Genomic DNA, 19,504 nt, shown 5'->3' with positions numbered 1-19,504 from the left:
AATGTCGTTTTCATGGAACCGTCGTGCAATATAATATTTGGGGAGTAAATCGTGGTCGGAGTTAGATCGAATGTATGTGGAAACGGTTTTTGGCAGTGAAATTTGATCATTTTACTCTGATTGATCGTGTGGTGAAGCGCTCTGAGGTAAGAAATCTTGAGTTGGAATCACAAGTGTCTCCTATTAGCGATCCTAGAGATCGTGCCTTCTGCATTGTGGATGGGGTTCTACCCGATACGTAAAGACAAAGCAGGTTGAATGTATCCGTGGAGATTATTAGTCGGCGGAAAGTCCAATTGCAGTAAGAGAGAAAAGATGTTGCAGTCAACTCATGAAATATTCTCATTATCCTTCGCAATTTGCAGGATCTTGTCTTGGACAAACAAACAAAAAGCTTAATGAATAACCCAAAACAAAAAAGAAAAAGAAAAAGAAGAAAAACAATCACTTTATAACGTGTAACATATTAATGGAATCAACTATAGTCTTCTCATTCTCTCCAGCAGGTTGTTCATTGTTATGGTAAAAGAATCCTGAAACTTGCTAAACCTTGAATCCGAATCACCATAGACCAAACCTGGCACGAGTTCATACACAATGTAGCTCCTCATGTCCTCCCTCTCCTGCGCAGGGATCTTCATTAACCTCTCCACCACGTTCACCTTCCCCTGCCTCACTTCCTCCTGATCCACGAACACCGAGAATTTGCCGCGGTCCTCTGGCAAATGCCACGGGTATTGGTAATACGCCGTCAAAGGGTCGAACATCACCGGTATGCAGCCCGCCACGAGGGAGTCGAACAGTGACTTCCTCGTCGGGCTGTCCCCAGGAGGCTGCAGGCAGAATTCGGATTCCGTGAAGAGCTCAATGACGGTCTCGGGACCGGTGCACTGGCCGGAGTGGCACTTCCCTTCGCCGGCTGAATTGCACTGTTCAATCAGCAACGTCCTTATGTTGTCGGGCAATTCAGGCCTCGCGGCCCCAGCGAAGCTCGTGAGGTACTTGCGGCGCGAACCGATGATCTTCTGCTGCCAGGAGACGATGTCGTCATCTGAGTGGGGATGGAAGCTGGTGGGGTGGGGGACACCGACGTCGTTTGCATGCCAAGGTTGCCGTTCGATCAAGATCTTGATCGGGTTCTGCATTTGATCAAGCTCTAGGAACCGATTTCCCCATTCGGAGCCTCTATATCTCCTGAAATCCCATGAGATCTTGCCCAGCACAAAAACATGATCTTTGCCAGAGTTTTTGAGCCACGGCCGCCGTTGCTGAAGCCACTTCATGAGCTCCAATGCCAATGTGTCCTTCACATCATTTGTCACATTCTTGAAGTGCCATCTCAGGATGTCCAAGCCACCATAGAATGGCACATAAAACAGCTTTGCCTCATTCTCATTGTAGACCCTGCAAGGATGTTTCAGAACTCTGGAGTGAAAAATTGGCTCCAGAGAGTACTGATGGGTCTGGTACCAGTTCCTGCCGAGCTTCGGTATCGGCTCGCCCATCGCGTCGTTTGTGAAGTATCTGCAGAAATCAGTCCAAGGAATCATGTCGTTGCACTGAGAAAAGAGGTCCTTGTTGAACTTTGGAGGCAAGTCGTACACGAATATCCCCCTCTCGTCGCAACTCTGATTGTTCGAGTGCGAGATCCAGGACCGCTGCATTTCCATCTGCTCCTCGACCAACCTCATGGCATTCGCAACCTCCTCATCTTCCCGTACATCATCAAAGGTTTTCTTGATATTCGAAACAGGATTCATCATCTCTTTTGAATCTCCATTAATGGTGCTAGGCGTAGCTTTGCTGGACACGGAGGCATTGGGTTGTGCACCTGCCGAGAGGCAGTAGAGGTTGTTGAGCTTGCGCGACGAAATGCAGACATGGACCATGTTTCCTGATATGATAGTGGTCGAGGAGGACCACAAGAAGATGAGGATGAAGAGGAGAATCACAGTAGGGACCCTGAAAATGACTCTGCACAGGAGGGTGTTGAAGAAACAACAGCAAGAATCCTGTCTCTCCTCCGCCATTTTGGTTGCTTTGGTTTTTTTCTTGGACACTGAGATTGCCATTATTTTCTTGAGGGGAGGAGAACAAGATGGTGTTGCTTAGCTTTCGTGGGCTTTGGCTTGCAGTTTTCTAGTGAATTTGAGGCTGCTCTGTCTCTCTAGTCGGTGATCCTGAACATGGCGGGCACGTCCTGATGGAGGGATTTGAAGCTGCATGCACGTTTCAAAAGAATGCCGTCGTTGAATGAAAAGAAAAATGTTTCCCGAATGGGTTGTCGAAAGCGCCATCAGTGAATGCTGAGAAGAATATCAAGCAGGTCAATTCAGCCGTTTAGCTAAATAATTAACTCCAGTATTATTTGCATAAATTTTGGTTTGAAACCACTTTAAAATTACATCAAATTTGGATAGCTCCCAACCAAGCACAAACATGATCATCCGGTTTGGAAACTCTAGAATATATTTTATGTGGTGACATCTTGTTCGATTCTCTATTTGTTATCCGTTCTCTTTAGACAAAACTCCTAATGTCAAGGGCCGGCAATTCTTTGGCCGCGGGATAGCACGCTTGGCGAGTCGAGATGACACCGGGCCATCCTTCATTCTATAGTTGTTCTTGTTGGGAGAACGCAGCAAAAGCCTGATATGTGGGTCAAGTTGTGCAATTATCACGGAAACAACAGGATTTTGCAAATCAAGTTAATGCGAAATTACCAGAGAAATAAAGGACACAAGCGATCTACGTGGTTCGGTCCGAGTGTCAGTATCTATGTCCACGGAGAGAGCCAGTTACAAATAATCCACTATAATCGAAGAATCGAAATTACAATCGCTTATAATCGCTCACAATCGCTCACACGTTAAAGTGTTTCCTCCGGCCTTTCATTTTTAATCAGAGTTGACTTTCTTGTGCGGCTGAAGAAGTAAATCAGAGGATAAGCACTACCATTTGTGCGACCAAACAAATAGAAACCCACAAAATTCAAACAGAGAAAGTGAACCCCTCAACTGGAAGCTGACCAAAATAATAAAACAAGCTTAAATCAAAAAGGAAACTTTCCTTTTTCTTTTATTCCTCTGAAGATTTCAGCCGAGAGCAATCGGACATGTTTTCACGCACCAAAAAAAAAAAAAAGAGAGACAACAATCCAAACTTTCTTATTTTTAATTTCAGCGTATTTTGTTCAACGACTCAAATTGGAGACATAGTTTAACAGTTCTAGAAAACAGTAAGGCAAATATCATTCTCATATCATATCAATACTACATTAGTTTAGCTCGGGCATTCTGTCATTCGAACGAGATACATAGAACACTTCAGGCACAATAACTGATTTCGGCTTGTCATGGCCACATCGAGAGAGTGGCATCAGCTTTTTGACCAGTTTGTGCACAAGAGGCTAATCCTGCCTTTAGAACTTTCTCATATATAACCGTTTCATCCTAGAATTCCTAACACAAACACCTTGATGCCACTTCCATGAACCAGAACCAATTGTATTATCCCCTCTATATCACTCACTCTTCACATTGACGCCGCTTCCACGAACTAGAATCAATTGTATCATTCCCTCTATATCACTCACTCTTCACATTGATGCCACTAGCTCCGCTCACAAGGGTACGTGAGTATGGGAGAATCCCTGCGTCACTCCGGTCCATGACATTCTCCCTTATTCATTTCCACAACGTCCTCGTTGCGGGCTGTTCTGTCGCTTCCCTACGTCGCTTTGGTACCATCAACGCCGTTTGGTCGAATCTTACATGAATAGGGACGCTCGCCCAACAGAATAGGCCATTGCACTCCATTGATGGTTTCCCTTGATCAAAGCTGTTCGGGCATTTCTGGTCACTTGTGCTTTCCCTAACAAATGTGGCATTTGGAGCCAACTGCACTTTTGGTAGTACTCTCTTTCGCCTACTAAGCTTCTATTGATCTTAGCAGACCAATGGAGATTTCTCTTCTTGTTAAAAACGTTGTAGCAGACCCATCTTGAGATTCGCCAATTGATCCAGAGTTTCCCTATTTATGGAGCAATTTGGTTCCTTCCCGTGCTCCCATTGTCATCCTAGAAGGAAATCAAGAGCCGTACTTTGTCCGAACCCCTACACCCTCATAGAACCAAGTGGACCACGGGTTTTTCCCCCAAATCATCCACTTACTGCAGGGATCCTACTCCAATGCCATCTGTCATGGGCCACCAGTTCCTTGGCCGAGAAATAGCTCGTGCAGTGCCTGGCAAGTCGAGATGACACCAGACAAGCCTTCATTCTATAGTTGTTCTAGAGAACAGCATGGCGAGTAGCATTCTCATATCGGTTCACATTATGCTTAGCTTAGCTCGAGACACACAAAACATTTTAGGTGAAACAACTAATTTCGGCCTGCCATGACCTTATTAGGAAAGCAGCATCAACTCCCAACTAATTTGTGCACGGAGGCCAATCCCGCCTTCGGAACTCCCCAAAGATATAACTGTTTTATCCTAGAACTCCTAGCACAAATGCCTTGGCGCCACTCTCAAGAACCAGTTGTATCACCCCTCTACATCACTCGCTCTTGACCCCGACGCTGCTAGCTTCGCTCAAAAGGATACGTAAGTACGGGAAAATCCCTGCATCACTCTGGTATGTGAAACTAACATGTGAAATCTCCACTAGGCTAATTCACCATAAACACAAGGATCTGGTGCCAGAGTTTGGAATGTAAACATGGTCGTTTGTCCAATCACTGTCTATGTTATGGGGAGATCAGGTGGAAGAGTTAAAAAAGGCCTAAAATTGTCCACTTAAGTTGACAAGTTTTAGGACTTAAATGCACAAATTGAAAATTTTGGGATTTAAGTGCAAGAAATTAACAAATGTTAAGACTCGACTCATATTTGTAATGGTTGACTTTTCTCTCCTTATAGTCGAGTCATTGATGCATGTACGATTGACAAGAACAAGAAGACGTGGATAATCGAGTTTGCCACGGCGAACATGCGCCACCGAGCGTAATATTTAGACAACCAGTTCAAAGTCTTCGACTACTATATGTCCATCACTGATCTGCCCAAAACAGCTGAATCCAGTAATAGTCTAAAGTTATTACTCTAATAACAGAATTCAGGACCGCAAGGCCACAATACAAGATTCACACTAGAAAGAGAACTAGGATAAATTTAGATTTAGACAGGCCAGAACATCGGTTTTACATTTTTACAGCATGCTGTCAGTTCTGGCTGGCAGGCGTCTGAAGAAGTTGATCGGTGCCGAAGGTAGCCTGTGACGGAACCTAGGATGTCTCATCATGTAAAATCCCGCCAATCCTGCCACCACCTGGAAGGGGGTCACGTACAATACGAGCGCAGCGACGAGGCAGAAAGTGACAAAGATTGCCGTAGCACGTGGATCCCGCCAGCTCAGTAAAGCCTGAAGCCGCTCTCCTTGGGTCGCCACATCGCCAACCACGGTCTGAATCCTACCAGCCACACTTCTGAGCCGATCGTACCTCATCCTCACCAGATCCGGGCTGCGTGTGGTTGGGAATGTGTCGAATTCTTCATCCAGCTCGTCAGGATGTACCGCATTAGCTTGCGAGATTTTGGTGTTCATGTGGGGAGGGTACCTGGGGCGATACCTGAAATTCCATACTCCGATCAGAAACATGTACAGAAATGTAGTGGGCAGTATCAGCTCCGGGAAGCAGACGAGCATCGCAAAGAGCACATGCACGAGCACAGTTGTAATGGGATTCCTCCACAAGCAAATATCCCCAAACCATTTTCCCAAAGCAAACAGTCCGGAGAAAACCGACATCAGACGGAAAAAGTTTGCCTTGCTCTTGCGCATGCTCCAGAGGTGTGAGTCCGCATCAGACATGTACTCCACCACCTCCTTCCGAAGCGGAGGCTCGGCCCGGCCAAGTCTTGCTGCCACTATGGTGACAGCTTGGTGGCGGAGCATGTCGAGCTGCATCACATTGAAGGGCCTCACATAATGCATCTTAGGTAAAAGCGGACGCGAATAAATGTAAAGCATGTTCACTAAAGATGTGCACGAGAACCGTATTGCCAGATGCAACTCTCCCATCTTCTTTACTCCTGTAGGATGGAGCACTAGGAGTGGATACGTGTGCGTGTAGACACGACCCGTCTCCAAGGTCGAAATGCGGATCCTCACCTTCCCGATTTTCAGGTCCTTGTTGCCATTTGCACCTTTTTCACCCAGCTGGCTGTTATCGAATACACCTACCGTTAGAACCGTGGCCGGATCAAAAACCTCCCAAGTGTACTGCTCGTTATATTTCGGACACAGATTGTCGACAATGGTGCGCGAGCGGACCCATTTGTGACCATACTTGGCAACACAATATGTATCAGACGTGCCCCTGCCGTCCCGTGTTTTCATCGGGTGAAGGCCCACGGCGTTCAGAATTCCGAGTTCCAAAACACCAATTGATGGCTTCCATAGCTGCTTAGCAGTTGGCCGCAGATCGCTACTATAATGAGTTGACTCATCAAGAACATGATATCCTCCATCTAGACAAACTCGGAGATGGATCTTGCTCGAAAATTTCTCTTTCTTTATCTGATCCACATCTACGGCTACAGGCTTCTCTAGATTGAACCAGCGAGAGTGGATGATCCGATCATCTGCGCGCTTCTCCACCGATGCCAAAGAGATGATGACCCTCCCAAGGATCTCGTCTTTGCCAGCGGCTACACGGTCCTCAACTGAAAGGATCAGATGGTCTTCGAAAGGTTCGGCAGCAACGAATAAAAGATCCTCATTCCACAAGGAATTGAAGCCCCGAGCCTGAACTGTCTTTGTCTTCATTATCTGGTTCCCTATCTGAGCCTTAACATAAACATCAGGGAAACGATTTTTTTCGGTCGGAACTAAGTCTTGAGCCTCCACAACATTAACCCTCACATACCACAACCGCGGTGCATGATAGACCTTTGAGCGTATCAGGGTCGAGACCGTCGGCGTAGCATCGACAGGTGTCGCGGCATCGGAGTGCCAAGCATCGGGAAAGGCCTCGTCAGCCTGGGTGCCGATCCAAACTGCTAACATCAGCTCTCCCTTTATCTTCTCTCCCTTCTTATTTTCAAGCCGGTACCACTCCGGTGCCAGGGGGCTATCCGGCGGGACCCTAAGTGGGACCTCATTAACATCGAAGCGCACAATTCCAACGAAGTCGTCCTTGACGAGATCCTTGTCCTTGACAACAACATCTAGCACGGATGCTTGCATCCGCTCCCTCGAGAAAGCGAACACCTGGTTCCACTCTGGGTTTTGCTTTTTCTCAAAGTGCTTAGTAATTCCCTTATAGTTCCCCACTTTCACCTCGACATACGGATCAATACTACCAGAAACATCCATGGCCGGAAGCTCACGAGCCTTAACAACTCTCACGTAGAGAAAATGCATCTGCTCAACGAGATCATAAGTACCTGCTGTCTTGTCACCGCGAATAACACGGCCCGCAACAACTCTTCCCCCTCCGAGGAATGGGCTCGTCTCTTTCAAGGCATACTCAACTGGTTGGGACGACGCTGCAGAGTACATCCGGACCAGCTTCGGAGGATGCGGTTCTGCTTTCATATGGTCGATGCCGTACTTTGGCCCATGATCATGTTGAGGCACCTGGTCCCTATGAGGAATTTCCGGCGCAACAGGAACTTGCTGTTGCTGTTGATTATTCGTGTTCGGGAGGTGGTGAAATGTGTGTCTCACCCCACCTTTCTCAGCATGGCCCGTGTTAGAAACCATGTTTGGGACATTTGCACTTGGATCCTTTTGAGAGACTTCGGTTGTCGGCAGTGGGTTGGAAGACTTTATGTTTGGGTCGTCAGTGATGTACACTTTCAGGCTGAGCTCCCCCCTCACACGCGAAAAAATGCCACGTTTTTCCAGTGGGTAGTGAAGCACAACAGCGTCAGAGTAGGGAACGAAGGAAGTGCCGGAAAGGGAAACCTTCCCAAGGAAGCTTCTGGTGTTGGTGACCTTGATGGTATTGTAGATGTATGCGTCCAGAGTGAGGTAATGGAGATTGGAAGGGTCGGAGATGTTGAAGTAGAAGCTCTCGTTCCAAATGGGGTTAAGATCCTTTTCTTTGATGGTGGTCCGAAACTTCTGCCCATCGAAAAAGAGCTCCACAAATGCATTGGATGAACCTTGCCCATCTTTTGGCAAAAGATTGTGAGCACCGACAACATCTACTCCTAGTTTGAGGTTACTCATCGTTGAGATCACAGCTTCCTGCAAAGCAGAAAAAGTTTCAAGCAATCACCTTTTGGTTTAACAACAGCATACTCACGGTAAAAGGACCAAAGATAATAGATAAAAGAAACAGAGAAAAGAATAGATAAAAGAGTGATGTTGGAAGCGCAAATTTCAATTCTGAGTAATAGAAGAAGAGAGATATTATTATCATCTTCAGTGGAGGAATCAAGTTGGATATAGCGATGTTCAATTAAGAACAAGTTCGAGATCAACAAGTGTTTTCAAAGAGACCAAAGAGATAAATCAAGTCAGACACAAATGAATCTACAAATAAGCATTCAACAAGAGCACTCCTACAAAGCGCTGAAGGCAAGAGACAGAGGGATGGCGTACGTTGTAATGGCTGTCCCTTTACAAGGTCCAGATTCATTCAATAGTCAGGTAATAATACTCTTCAGCATGTACATGATTAAGTAGCTACACATATGCGAACACTGGATAAGCTATAACCATCTGGATCTGTCAGGACACTAAGATAAGGCACACTGAACAAATCAAAGCCTTCTGACTCTCAGAATCAGCTAGAAATCAGTGATTATTAAGAATCTGATCGACTGTTACCTCTAAAGCTCAAGTCAAGCAGTGAAAGAATCCAAGAAGAGTCTTTTTGTTGAAGAAGCCAGCTTTTGAACAGCAAAACACTAGTTCACACGCAACCCACTCTAGCAGTAGCTCCAATCTCTGAAACCATGAAAGACATGGAAACCCGAGATCAAATCTCAATTCGACAACACATCAATCGCCTCGCCATATATGCACGGAACATAGAGCTTTTCAACTTTCTTACTGTTTCAATGGACACCAATTAATAATTAATCCCTGGCATTGTATTTGGAAGCATTGGACAGAGACAAAAGAGGAACTCTAAATAAAACAATAGCAAGCATAAAAAATAAATTATATACAAGCTAGAAGTTAGGACCCTGCCTTCACAAATTAGCAGAATCAAAGGGAGATTGATAACTAGCACCATTACAGAGCCCACAAGATCGCTTCTTTCTTGTCTCGTACTGCAAATTCTATTGGCAACGCGGAAATAAAGAGAGATCGTAACTTGAAGTGATGAAAAGTGAGCCAATTAAAATAATAAAGCAAACAGAGTCAACAGTTGTTTAGGTGCATGTGGTCTCCCTCGTAAAATGATCTGAAACCATTTTTTTTGCTAACAACGCCAAACAATGAGCCAAAAGAAACTGTAAAATAATCGGAAAATAAAAATGAATCAGGTGCATTACACGACGAGTTCGTAGATCCTGAAAGAGCGGTTAGGACACATGCCTTAAGGTGACTAATGCAAGCATTATACTGGCAAATAGTACACGGGGATCTGATAAAATATGCATCGAACCGCGCTATGAAAAATATCTGACAGATTCAGTGAAGGGGAAAGAATGGAGAAAGGAGAAAAACCCACGAAGCTGTGGATCATTTCACGATCTCATCACAGAGAACCCATCGCAGAGACGAGGCATTCTTGATTTTTCCAAAGCCGCTTGCGCTGGTGTTGTCTTTTTTTTGGAAAAACAACCCATGTGTTGTTTGGTGGGGCAAAATTCAAAAGAGAAAACGAAGGATACACCCAAATAAAGACGTTGAAACGCTTGTTTGTCATTTATTGCAGGGGAGAGAGAGAAGAAAAGGTAAAAAGGCTGAAATGCATTATCGTTTATGAAGCGCTCATAAAGAACTTTCTAAAGACTCATGACTCACCAAAATGTAAATGCCATTGCTGAGATCTTTTCAAGCAAAATGGACCGACTCCTTTTGGAATGGCAAGATCAAATGTGGAAATCAAGAACACACCCTCGCACAACAAAAAAACCGACTTTGAGTTGAACAATCTATGTTGGTGCACACGCTTTGGAGCTGCTCTAAGAACAGGACACTGAGGTAGAGGCACGCATTGTTGACGGTGTTGAAAAAGAGTACTAGAATACAGGAAGGAGAGGGCGACTATACCGTTCATCAGCCAAATGGGAACTTCAGAAGCAGAGAGAGAGAGAGAGAGAGAGAGAGAGAGAGAGAGAGAGAGATGGGTGGGCACTTGGAACCAAGAAGAGAAATAAATTTACAGCAATGCAGCCATTACAATGATGGGTCCCGGAGGGAAGAGACAGAGAGAGGGAGAGTCATTCAAGGTCACTGGTCTGGTCTCCTCCCCCAATTTCTCCTGCTTCGCTTCCCGAGGCGAGAAGCATCAATGTGTTAGCGTGCGGTTTGCCTCACTTCATTACCATGCACCTGTATTCGTAGCTCTTAATAAGGAAAATGACACAAAGGGAGCTTAAATTTTGGCCCAATAAGTAATGTAATCCCTGAACTTTTAATTTATTCAATGTAATTTCCGAACTTTTGATACATATTCAAACTAATTCCTCAATTATACGAAAATATTTCCTTTCATTAATTTAAGTTTAAGGACAACATTGAACATTTCATAATAATCTAGGGACTAGTTTGAACATGTATAAAAAATTTAGGGATAATATTGCACATTAGGTTAAAGTTTATGAACTATATTGAGCCAATTGATTGAGCCAAAGTTCACGAATTATTTGTGGCATTATTTCTTCTTAGTTATATTCATAGAAAAGCCACAACATATAAACCCGATTTTATTAATGAGTGTCACGATACACTTGCTAAATTCAATTTCAAGATACCAATTACACATGACACGAGAAAAGCAATATATTAAACATTGTAAACTATTATTACTCCATTGCTTATTAAGTGTTCACAAGACATTGGTCAACAAGATTCATACAGATAAAAGATATTTATTGAAAAAAAACTTATGTTGCTCTATGTCATTTGTGATATACGTGCATTTTTCGGAACGTGACTTGTGAATGTAGCGCATGGCTACCGAATGCAGTCCTTACACATTTTTGTAATGCTAACGTTTATCTAGGTTATAACTAAGGTTTGTCTGTTTCCTAATTTTAATCTAGGATAGGTGTAAGGTCTGCTTTATTGGGTTGTTTGGTTTAGGCGCGTCACAAAATGGAAACGATCATAACTCTCTAGCCCTATTAAAATGATGCCTGATATAGCTTCTTCGTAACAGTTATCCTTTCAGAAATAGCGATTTAATTTTTTTTAGGGTGATTGATCGATGAACGCCTTATGATAGCTTGATTGCTACTTGCAACACCCTCAACATCATTAGTAAGAGATTATCTTGTCCAGTTTTGGAAATTAAAAGAAAGTCCCATGTGCAATACTTACTTCATATGTCAACCTGACTTTGATATCATCCTTACGATCGAACGCCCAATTGTCGTTGTGATTTTGTATATGTATTAAGATGGAGACATTTAACTAAATGAATGAGATCAAGTCACCACACCACACAACATGATATATATCCATGTGTCGAGATTTTTACCCATTGCCTGATAACGGCGTATCGGGATTTTCGCGCCATCGCATGATAACACCGCTTCCACATGCATACTATTGAATGCGTGTCAAAAGTTATAACACATCACGACACAACGAACGATGGCATAATTATAAGCAAACCAAAATGGGACACTAAGCTACAATGACGAGCTCATGGAAACTCCATTTTAACTGAAAAATGGAAATTGGACGTCCGGCTTAATAAAACATCAACGTATTGGAAATTAGGTGAGACAATACGAATGAGACTGCCCCACACGAAATCTATAATTATTCTACTCCGACCCGGTGAACAAAAGTAGATGATGGGGCAGTAAATGAGAAATGAATGCGAACATCATTGCAAAGAGATCATGGGAGTCCGTATGAGATTTTGTAGCATGGATTGGACTAGCTAATTAATATATGGTACGTACCACACGTGGATGGAGAGTTATTATTGCCCCTCTCCCGTGGATTGACGAGCAGAGAAGGAACGCATTTACTTCCTCGCGTCTTTAGAGATAGGGCTATACCACCATAGGACTTTAGCAAGTCCTTAAAAGATTATGTCTGAACCTCAAGACGTTAAGAAATTGAGAGAGTATTGTTAGGGACGGGGCAAGAAAGAGATACTATCCCAATGGAGGAATTGGGGTATGCAGGCACCGACACTTTATAATAAAGAATGGATTGGCGCGGCTCACCCTAATTGCAAGGCTAGTGGCCAAGGCCCCCGGTGGCGATGAACTCCAAGATGATCATCAAACAATGTCTTGGAGTGAGCTTCCCAATTGATTGGTCTAATGATCCAAGACCTGATTTTCAAGTTGAAGATCATAACCTTGATTCCCTAATTCATCGTCGATCTTGGGAAACCTCGGTTGGTGTGTGAAGGGCGGGCTTAGACTTAGTTGTATTGCCGGTTTGGGTCGTTTCCACTCGGACATATTGAGGTTGAGGTCACAAGCGCTCCAGTTGGTAATTTGTGTTTCGTTGGCTGTCTTATCCTAATCATTCTAGTGGAGGAGGATGAGGTAGGTACCAAACCCATTCAATCCATCTTCTCATAGCAAAGAAAAGATTGGATTATATCTTATTATCGGGCGATTTTTATTTTTGATCCCCAAATTTGTGCCGTTCTATGTAATTGAGTCCTCAGATCTTTTGTTTGTACAGTTAAGTCTTTCGGCTAGCATGATTGGTGCAGTCGAGCTCATTTGGTCATTAATAAACTTTAATTATCTTAACGTGGGCTGCAGTTATGGTGCTTTTAATTTTAAAATTAGTCTTCCTATGTAACTTTTAAGAGAGGTTCTAAAGGAATCGCCTTTGATGATGGTCTTATCGGGTATAGATCCTTGATAAACCTGACAAAAATTAAGGGGGAAGGACTACTACACGAGATATAATGATCAAAATGAAAATTACATATCACTTGATGAAATGTCTTATTAAGACGAGGGTTAACTCCAAAATGCATTATGCAATGGACATCGAATTCCAAAGTGCCTCGTGATCCCAAACCAATTTGCCATAAGTTAATTTAAATTGCGATCGGTACAATATATTAATGTGATCCTTTTGCACCTATAGGGACATTTTCGAAGAATGACTCGGCTTGCAACAGTTAAGTGAGAATCGCACTGATAATATCATTTCAAAAATTAGACCTTTACTTTATACGCGGGGTAATGAACACGAACCAACTTGAGAATCAACATATCTATATGACTTAGTAATAGCATTCATTTACATCCTCGAAATTTTCTCATTGTTATTGTCAAAGACACATGAGAGGTTTAGTGCTCTGACCCTTCTAGGATCCCCGGAGAAAGATCACAGTATCTCGTCGTAATTCGAGTCGATAAAAAACAGAGGATATATTGTCGGTGCAAAGAAAATTTAAAATCTTTTTCTTACAGTTGAAAAAAGTAGAGATAGTTACATAAATAGTCCATGAATTTTGGCTCATTATATAATGTGGTCCATAAACTTTTAGTTTGTTCAATGTGGTCCCTAAATTTTAGCTCAAAATGCAATGCGGTCCCTGAACTTTTAACTCGTTCAATATGGTCCCTGAACTTTTGGTACATGTTCAAACTAGTACCTAGACTATATGAAAATTGAACATGGTTCATGGATCAAATTGAACGAATTAAAAATTCAGGAATCACATTAAATATTTTTTAATTTGATGATGTACCAAAATTTAAAGGATCAAAATAAATAAATTAAAAATTTAGGGACCATACTGAACATTTTTGTCAAAATTGAGGGATCAATTATGTCATTTTCCAAAAAAAAAAGTAAAATAATTTATTCAGTCATCTAACCCCTCCTCGTGGGCTTTTTTTTACCTGTGTCTTTGTCAGTCGAAACTGTGGAGGAAGAAGACCAAAGTCAAGAATGACGAAGCAAATGGGCTAACTTTTGTTTTTGGTCGGTATGGGCTAACTTCACTTAGCAAGAAGACAAGACAGCACTGCAGCACCTCCCAAATCCACCAAAAAAAAAAAAAAGCCCCTCTTTTCTTTAGACAGTGTCTCTCTCTCTCTCTCCCTCCTTCGCTCTTGCAACACTGGCACAAGCAGATCAGCAGAGAGCGGGGGAAAGAAGCAGCGAAAATGAAGCTCAAAGTCTACGCAGACCGCATGTCGCAGCCGTCTCGCGCTGTCCTCATCTTCTGCAAGTACGAATTCCCTGATTTCTCTCGTCAATCCCGTCTTATACTCGCCATTCTCAATACCCTTTTCTTCTTCTTCTTCTTCTTCTTCTTTGCTTTCCCGGTTCTTGATTCGGTCTTGAGCTCACGTGATTCAGGGTCAATGGAATCGACTTCGAGGAGGTGAGGATAGAGCTCTTCAAGCGCCAGCATCGGTCCCCTGAATTCAGAGGTGGGCTCCCGGTACCGTGATTTTTGGTAGTCTTACTGGGTTTGAGCGCATTCTGTTGGTTCGCATGAAATTGGCACTGCAAAGGTGCAATCTTTTGATAACCCATTGGATGGCGATCGGACGCGGCGGTATACCCATCCATGTTTAGACACGTAGAGAGCTTAATGGCTTCTGATGTCTCTACTTGCGCGAGTGATTGGCGCTTTGAAGTTTATCGTAAACTGGAAATGAAGCTTGGAAATTCATTGAATTCCAATTAAATTTCTATGTGGAAGTAGTTCTTGCTTTGCTTTCTTTTGTTTGGAAAAGGGCAAATTTTGTTCGACTCCCACTATAAGTTCAAGAACCTCCACGCCTCCTAAAGAATGATGATAAATACATTGCCCATTTTTGTGTTGTACCAGTCGGCCTGATTGAGCAGATATATCCGCAACCATAAAGGAAGAAATATAGGTTGCAAGGAAAGATGAGATGCTTTTGTTGAATAGCTGGGTGAATATGACTGACAAGCGATAATTAAATGAGATGTTGAATGGGTAAATCTTATTCCCTCGGCTAAATTGTTAAGATGTTGAAGCAAGTCATAGATGTGAAGAAAGGTGCTTTGAAATCATTGGAGTCAAGGTTGTGCTCTGTTCTTCCTGATGGATTTATGAGTTGCTTGTATTATTCCCGAATTATGCCCTAAATTCTGCCTGGGATCAGACATTTGCCATTGTACTTTAAGGTCATTATGAGTTATTAGACGACACTCTACCTGGATTTTATCACATATCTTTTTAAGGGTAGATAGCTTTTCTGTAGGTCGTTTTTCTCTCTTGGCTACAATTAGCATAGTTGTTACTGCCGAGGAAAGCTTATGTATACACTTTTTTTTGTGGTTCATATTTTCAGATGTAAACCCAATGGGACAAGTTCCAGCTATTGTTGATGGGAGATTTAAGCTTTTTGAGAGGTACTGGAGTTGTCTATCTTTCTGTTTGCTATGTCAAGGTTGAAGTGCAAGAGTATGTATATGCTAAGAAGACTGAGAACCTTTTTTCTGATTTTCGAAAGATTGCCTAAAATGAAAAAGAAAATACAGTGTCTAAGTTACAGCAGCTTAAGTGGTTCATTAGAAAATTAATACACCTCCCAAAAAGCTTCCTGGAAAAGAGATTCACCATAAGTTTTTCATTTTTGTACTTCTTCCGCATATCTTATTCTAACTCGAAATTAAGCAGCACTAATTCCCTCCAAGACTCTACTAGACCATATTTATATTGGATTGTAGGTGGCATATATATGTGTGTGTGTTTCGCAAGCATCACTAATTACAGTCAAGTGTGCATCTTTAGTTCTAATTCCTCCTAAAGTTTTCTTTGGTGTGAACTACCCCACATCACTATTTTAGTACGATTATATGGTTTTGTAGGGGAAGGTGCTGTGTACATCACGGTACATGCACACACTTTTGGATTTTCCTGTAATCTTGTCAATGTGTCAGAATCTCTCTTATTTTGAAGGGAAATGAAAGGTCATTCCTGATGCATTGGTGAACTTAGCAGCAATGTTTTTGAGTTAGTTTATATGTTTGTGGTGAATGCTCTTGAACAGATACTTTTTATATCTTATTCTGAATTAGAATATATTTATTTGCCATTATATTTCACCGCAGATATTCCAGAGATTTAGAATGTTTCGTTTCACTTTCATGTTTGCAGTCATGCTATTCTCATCTATCTTAGCTGTGCATTTCCGGGGGTTGCAGATCATTGGTAAGCACAGTAATCCTTTTTATTCTACTCAAAGCATTTTAAACTGTAGGAAGTGCATGCTCAGAATTGGACTCAAATTGATGTTTAATCACTAGGTTCATGTTGAGCAATCTTAAGCAATTAAAGTTCCTCCTGTGCTATTACCCCTTCCTTCCATTGTACCAGGAAATTCTGGTATTAATGATTATAGTTTCACAGTGAAAATGTATAGCTTGTTTTTTATATCTGGAGTAGAATGATACTTTTCGTTCAATATGGAAATTCACTTTGCGATTATATTACTTCCTTTGCCATAGGATCATGTGTTCTTTCACTGGATGGATGATTATCATGTTCAAATACCTTTCGCATTTTATTTAAGTCAATCTCTCCATCATGCTGTTTGATAACTTGTAAACTCTGACAGGTACCCTGCTGATCTTTCCCGGAGAGCTAAGATAAACTCAGCATTGGATTGGCACCATTCCAATTTACGACGGGGAGCAGGTGACAAAATGCTTCACATTTTTAGATAATGTAGCACAGGGATGGCCCATTTAAACTTCAATCTGAATAACACAGATTGATGCCTTTTAGGTCAATTTTTCAGTCTATTTGGAGTGCGGGAAATGTACACTGATGCCGCCTTATCATATTCTATCAGTTCAATTCATTAAACAATTTTGACGGGTGTCAGATTAATTTTTCAAAAGACAGACAGTGTCCCTGGAATTTTGCCAGAATATGAAGGGTGTCAGAGTATTCACCCAAGAAAAGTACTTTTTCCAGTGAAATAGGAGTTGAGTTAGTGTTATTTTGTCCAAATTTATGATGCCTTTGAATTTTGTGATCTTGCAGAGCCATCTGAATGTAGAACATTTGACAATGATATTTCTAACGTTGTTTTGCTTGTGATGTGGCCTCTTTGCATATTGTGCAACCTTTGAAAAACATTTCCTATTTATATATTCTTGCTTCAGATACGAGATCGAACATTACATAACTTTTCTTTGTTTCAGCTGCCTATGTTCTGAATACTACTTTGGCTCCCGCGCTTGGACTACCACTGAACCCAGTAGCTGCTGCTGAGGGTGAGAAACTTCTGTCCTCATCTTTGCTGAAGATAGAGTCTATCTGGCTCAAAGGCAATGGTCCATTTCTGCTAGGTGGCTTTCAGCCATCCATTGCTGACCTCAGCTTAGTATGTGAAATTATGCAATTAGAGGTAAGTTCTGCCCCAGTTCATTCTTTTCTTTATTACAGAAAAAAATATGGAGGGAGACAATCTTGTGACAGGGTAGAAACTAAGGCAGTATAAGGTCATTATTAAGTTAGAAGATGTAGGCCAAGAAAGCTAATATAGCTAAAGGTGTTATTCTGCCTTCCTATTTTTGTCAGCGATAAATTTATTGCATCACTCTACTGAAAATTTTAAATTGTGGACAAGAGGGCAGCTGCTTGCCTTCAGATCATGTCGTGCTTTCTTCCTTATTCTATCTTCTAACTTATGTATCAGTTTGGTTTAATCATAAGGCTGACGGCATATTTCTTACCAAGAGCACACATTCAGAGTGGAGCTCCATATTCTCTTTTTTAATATTCTGTTTTAGGGAAAAAAAACTATTTGATTGAGTAGGAATATTGTTACATTGTGAATCAAAGGAAACTGAGATGGGGCTAGGGCCCAACTTGGAATCACTTTTCTTGTAATAAACATGTAATCACTTCAGATTGAATGTGGAACACGGATACAATTATATGCAAGCTAAGTCGTTGAAAGATTAAATATAGCAATCGGAGCTTAGCAAAACTAGTTTTGTAAGATAATAATTTTGTGCTATGCTTTCCAGAAAATACTTCTTCCTCAAGAAAAATATTCAAACAGTACCTCATTGCTTGTGTGAGGCTTTGGTAGGCGCAGTTGCCTGAAGGACACAAGTTTGCTAATGAAGCTAATAATGCTCTTTTTCTACTTCAGGTAACTGGGGACCAGGACCGCGATCGCATTCTAGCTCCCTATAAGAAAGTTCAAAAGTGGATGGAGAGCACAAGAAAAGCGACACAACCACACTTTGATGAAGTACATCAAGTCCTAATGAAAGCAAAGACAAGATTTCAAATGCAGCGTTCAGCAGGAGCAAACACTTTGGCTGATTCGAGAGGGAAATTGACTTCGAAAATGTGAAAACTTGTAAATGATGTCCTTCTGAAATTAGGGTGAAGATGCTTGGTTCTCCTACAAAGGTCTCTACCGCAAGTTTGGGAATGTTTGCTTTTAATAATTGTATGCAACACTACGCTATCATTGGAATAAATCTGCAGAGTTGAAGCTCAGCTTACTGGCTACTGGCTGATTTTCATCTTGTAAACTGTTTATGTTTTAAATTGGAGATAATTGCAGTACTAAAGTTTTCTTGTGAAAATGCAATCGAGTACTAAAACTTTTAAATAGTACAATTGGATTTCAAAACTTATGAACTTTGTGCAGATGGACTAAGCGAAAAAGGGGAAGTCTGCTGGTATAAACACGTGACGGAGCTAAAACTCTAGCTTCTCAAGGTAGAAGGGAGAATCACCAAAAAAAACTCTAAAATTATTGTCATTGTGCCAGTTCAATTCTAAATCTTTATCTTTGTCAATTGAGTCCTAAACCTTTTGTATTTATGTCACTTCATTTCATTTGATCAATTTTGACTGGAAATTGCTAACAACACCGGCTGCCGTCCTACGTGACGCAGTCGACGCTGACGTGAATATTTTTAAATAATATTTTAATAATTTTTTATTTTCGATCTTTGTCAAGCTCATAGCCATGTGTCACAGGTTGATCGATTTGGCGTTCCTTTACATGTGCGGCCTTAGGAATTTCTTCTCAAGTCGGCTTTTCCACATTCACTCACAAGAATCTTAGAGAGAGAAACTCTAGAGAAACTGGATTATATTCCTCTTGAAAATGAGATGTACAAATGAGATGAGGAGACCTCTTTATATACAAGTACACGACCAATTGTATTTGTAGATCTCTCCTCAATCTAACGGTAGAGATTATACCTCCCAACTACCATCTGCCTCTATTTATTACAGGAGGGTACAATTATAATATCGCCGGCCTCCAGAAGTATTCTAGAACATCCGAGAAAACTCTTAGGAGTTATAATCCTCGAGGTTCGCCCGCTCGTTCATGGATTAGTCATAGTGCTTC

General features: G+C 41.8%; 3 protein-coding genes across 10 annotated transcripts; 1 reads left to right on the top strand and 2 right to left on the bottom strand.

Annotated features, from left to right (window-relative positions):
* Nucleotides 1–479: 479 nt before the first annotated feature.
* Nucleotides 480–2,072, bottom strand: LOC115675426 (probable xyloglucan galactosyltransferase GT20). Its single transcript, XM_030598066.1, has one exon. It carries the CDS (start codon nt 2,070–2,072, stop codon nt 480–482), a length of 1,593 nt encoding a protein of 530 aa, XP_030453926.1.
* A 3,006-nt stretch (nt 2,073–5,078) lies between these two features.
* On the bottom strand, nt 5,079–10,260 carry LOC115675547 (FT-interacting protein 7). 8 transcript variants are annotated; one of them, XM_056318384.1, is made up of 4 exons: nt 9,697–10,228; nt 8,844–9,101; nt 8,616–8,741; nt 5,079–8,258 (listed from the first exon to the last, which is right to left on the bottom strand). In XM_056318384.1, exon 4 carries the CDS (start codon nt 8,238–8,240, stop codon nt 5,211–5,213), a length of 3,030 nt encoding a protein of 1,009 aa, XP_056174359.1. In that variant the 5' UTR covers nt 8,241–8,258; nt 8,616–8,741; nt 8,844–9,101; nt 9,697–10,228; the 3' UTR covers nt 5,079–5,210. The 8 variants fall into 8 exon arrangements, with proteins under 8 accessions (XP_056174359.1, XP_056174361.1, XP_056174360.1 ...); XM_056318386.1 differs by lacking the exon at nt 8,616–8,741 and having other exon boundaries at nt 5,079–5,963; nt 6,174–8,258; XM_056318385.1 differs by having other exon boundaries at nt 8,844–8,963.
* Nucleotides 10,261–14,207: 3,947 nt separating this feature from the next.
* On the top strand, nt 14,208–18,648 carry LOC115675571 (glutathione S-transferase T1). The gene is made up of 7 exons (XM_030598295.2): nt 14,208–14,361; nt 14,493–14,566; nt 15,461–15,521; nt 16,270–16,323; nt 16,730–16,809; nt 17,322–17,527; nt 18,281–18,648. The coding sequence occupies exons 1-7, from the start codon at nt 14,297–14,299 to the stop codon at nt 18,485–18,487; spliced, it is 747 nt and encodes a 248-aa protein (XP_030454155.1). The 5' UTR covers nt 14,208–14,296; the 3' UTR covers nt 18,488–18,648.
* The last annotated feature ends 856 nt before the right edge of the window (nt 18,649–19,504 follow it).

The sequence above is a fragment of the Syzygium oleosum genome, unplaced genomic scaffold (assembly GCF_021117445.2).
Source record: "Syzygium oleosum isolate NSW1041296 unplaced genomic scaffold, Sole_v2.1 Sole_v2.15, whole genome shotgun sequence".
Lineage (NCBI taxonomy): Eukaryota > Viridiplantae > Streptophyta > Magnoliopsida > Myrtales > Myrtaceae > Syzygium > Syzygium oleosum.
The sequence above is the reverse complement of the archived record's forward strand: the minus strand, read 5'-3'. Positions and strand labels throughout refer to the sequence as shown.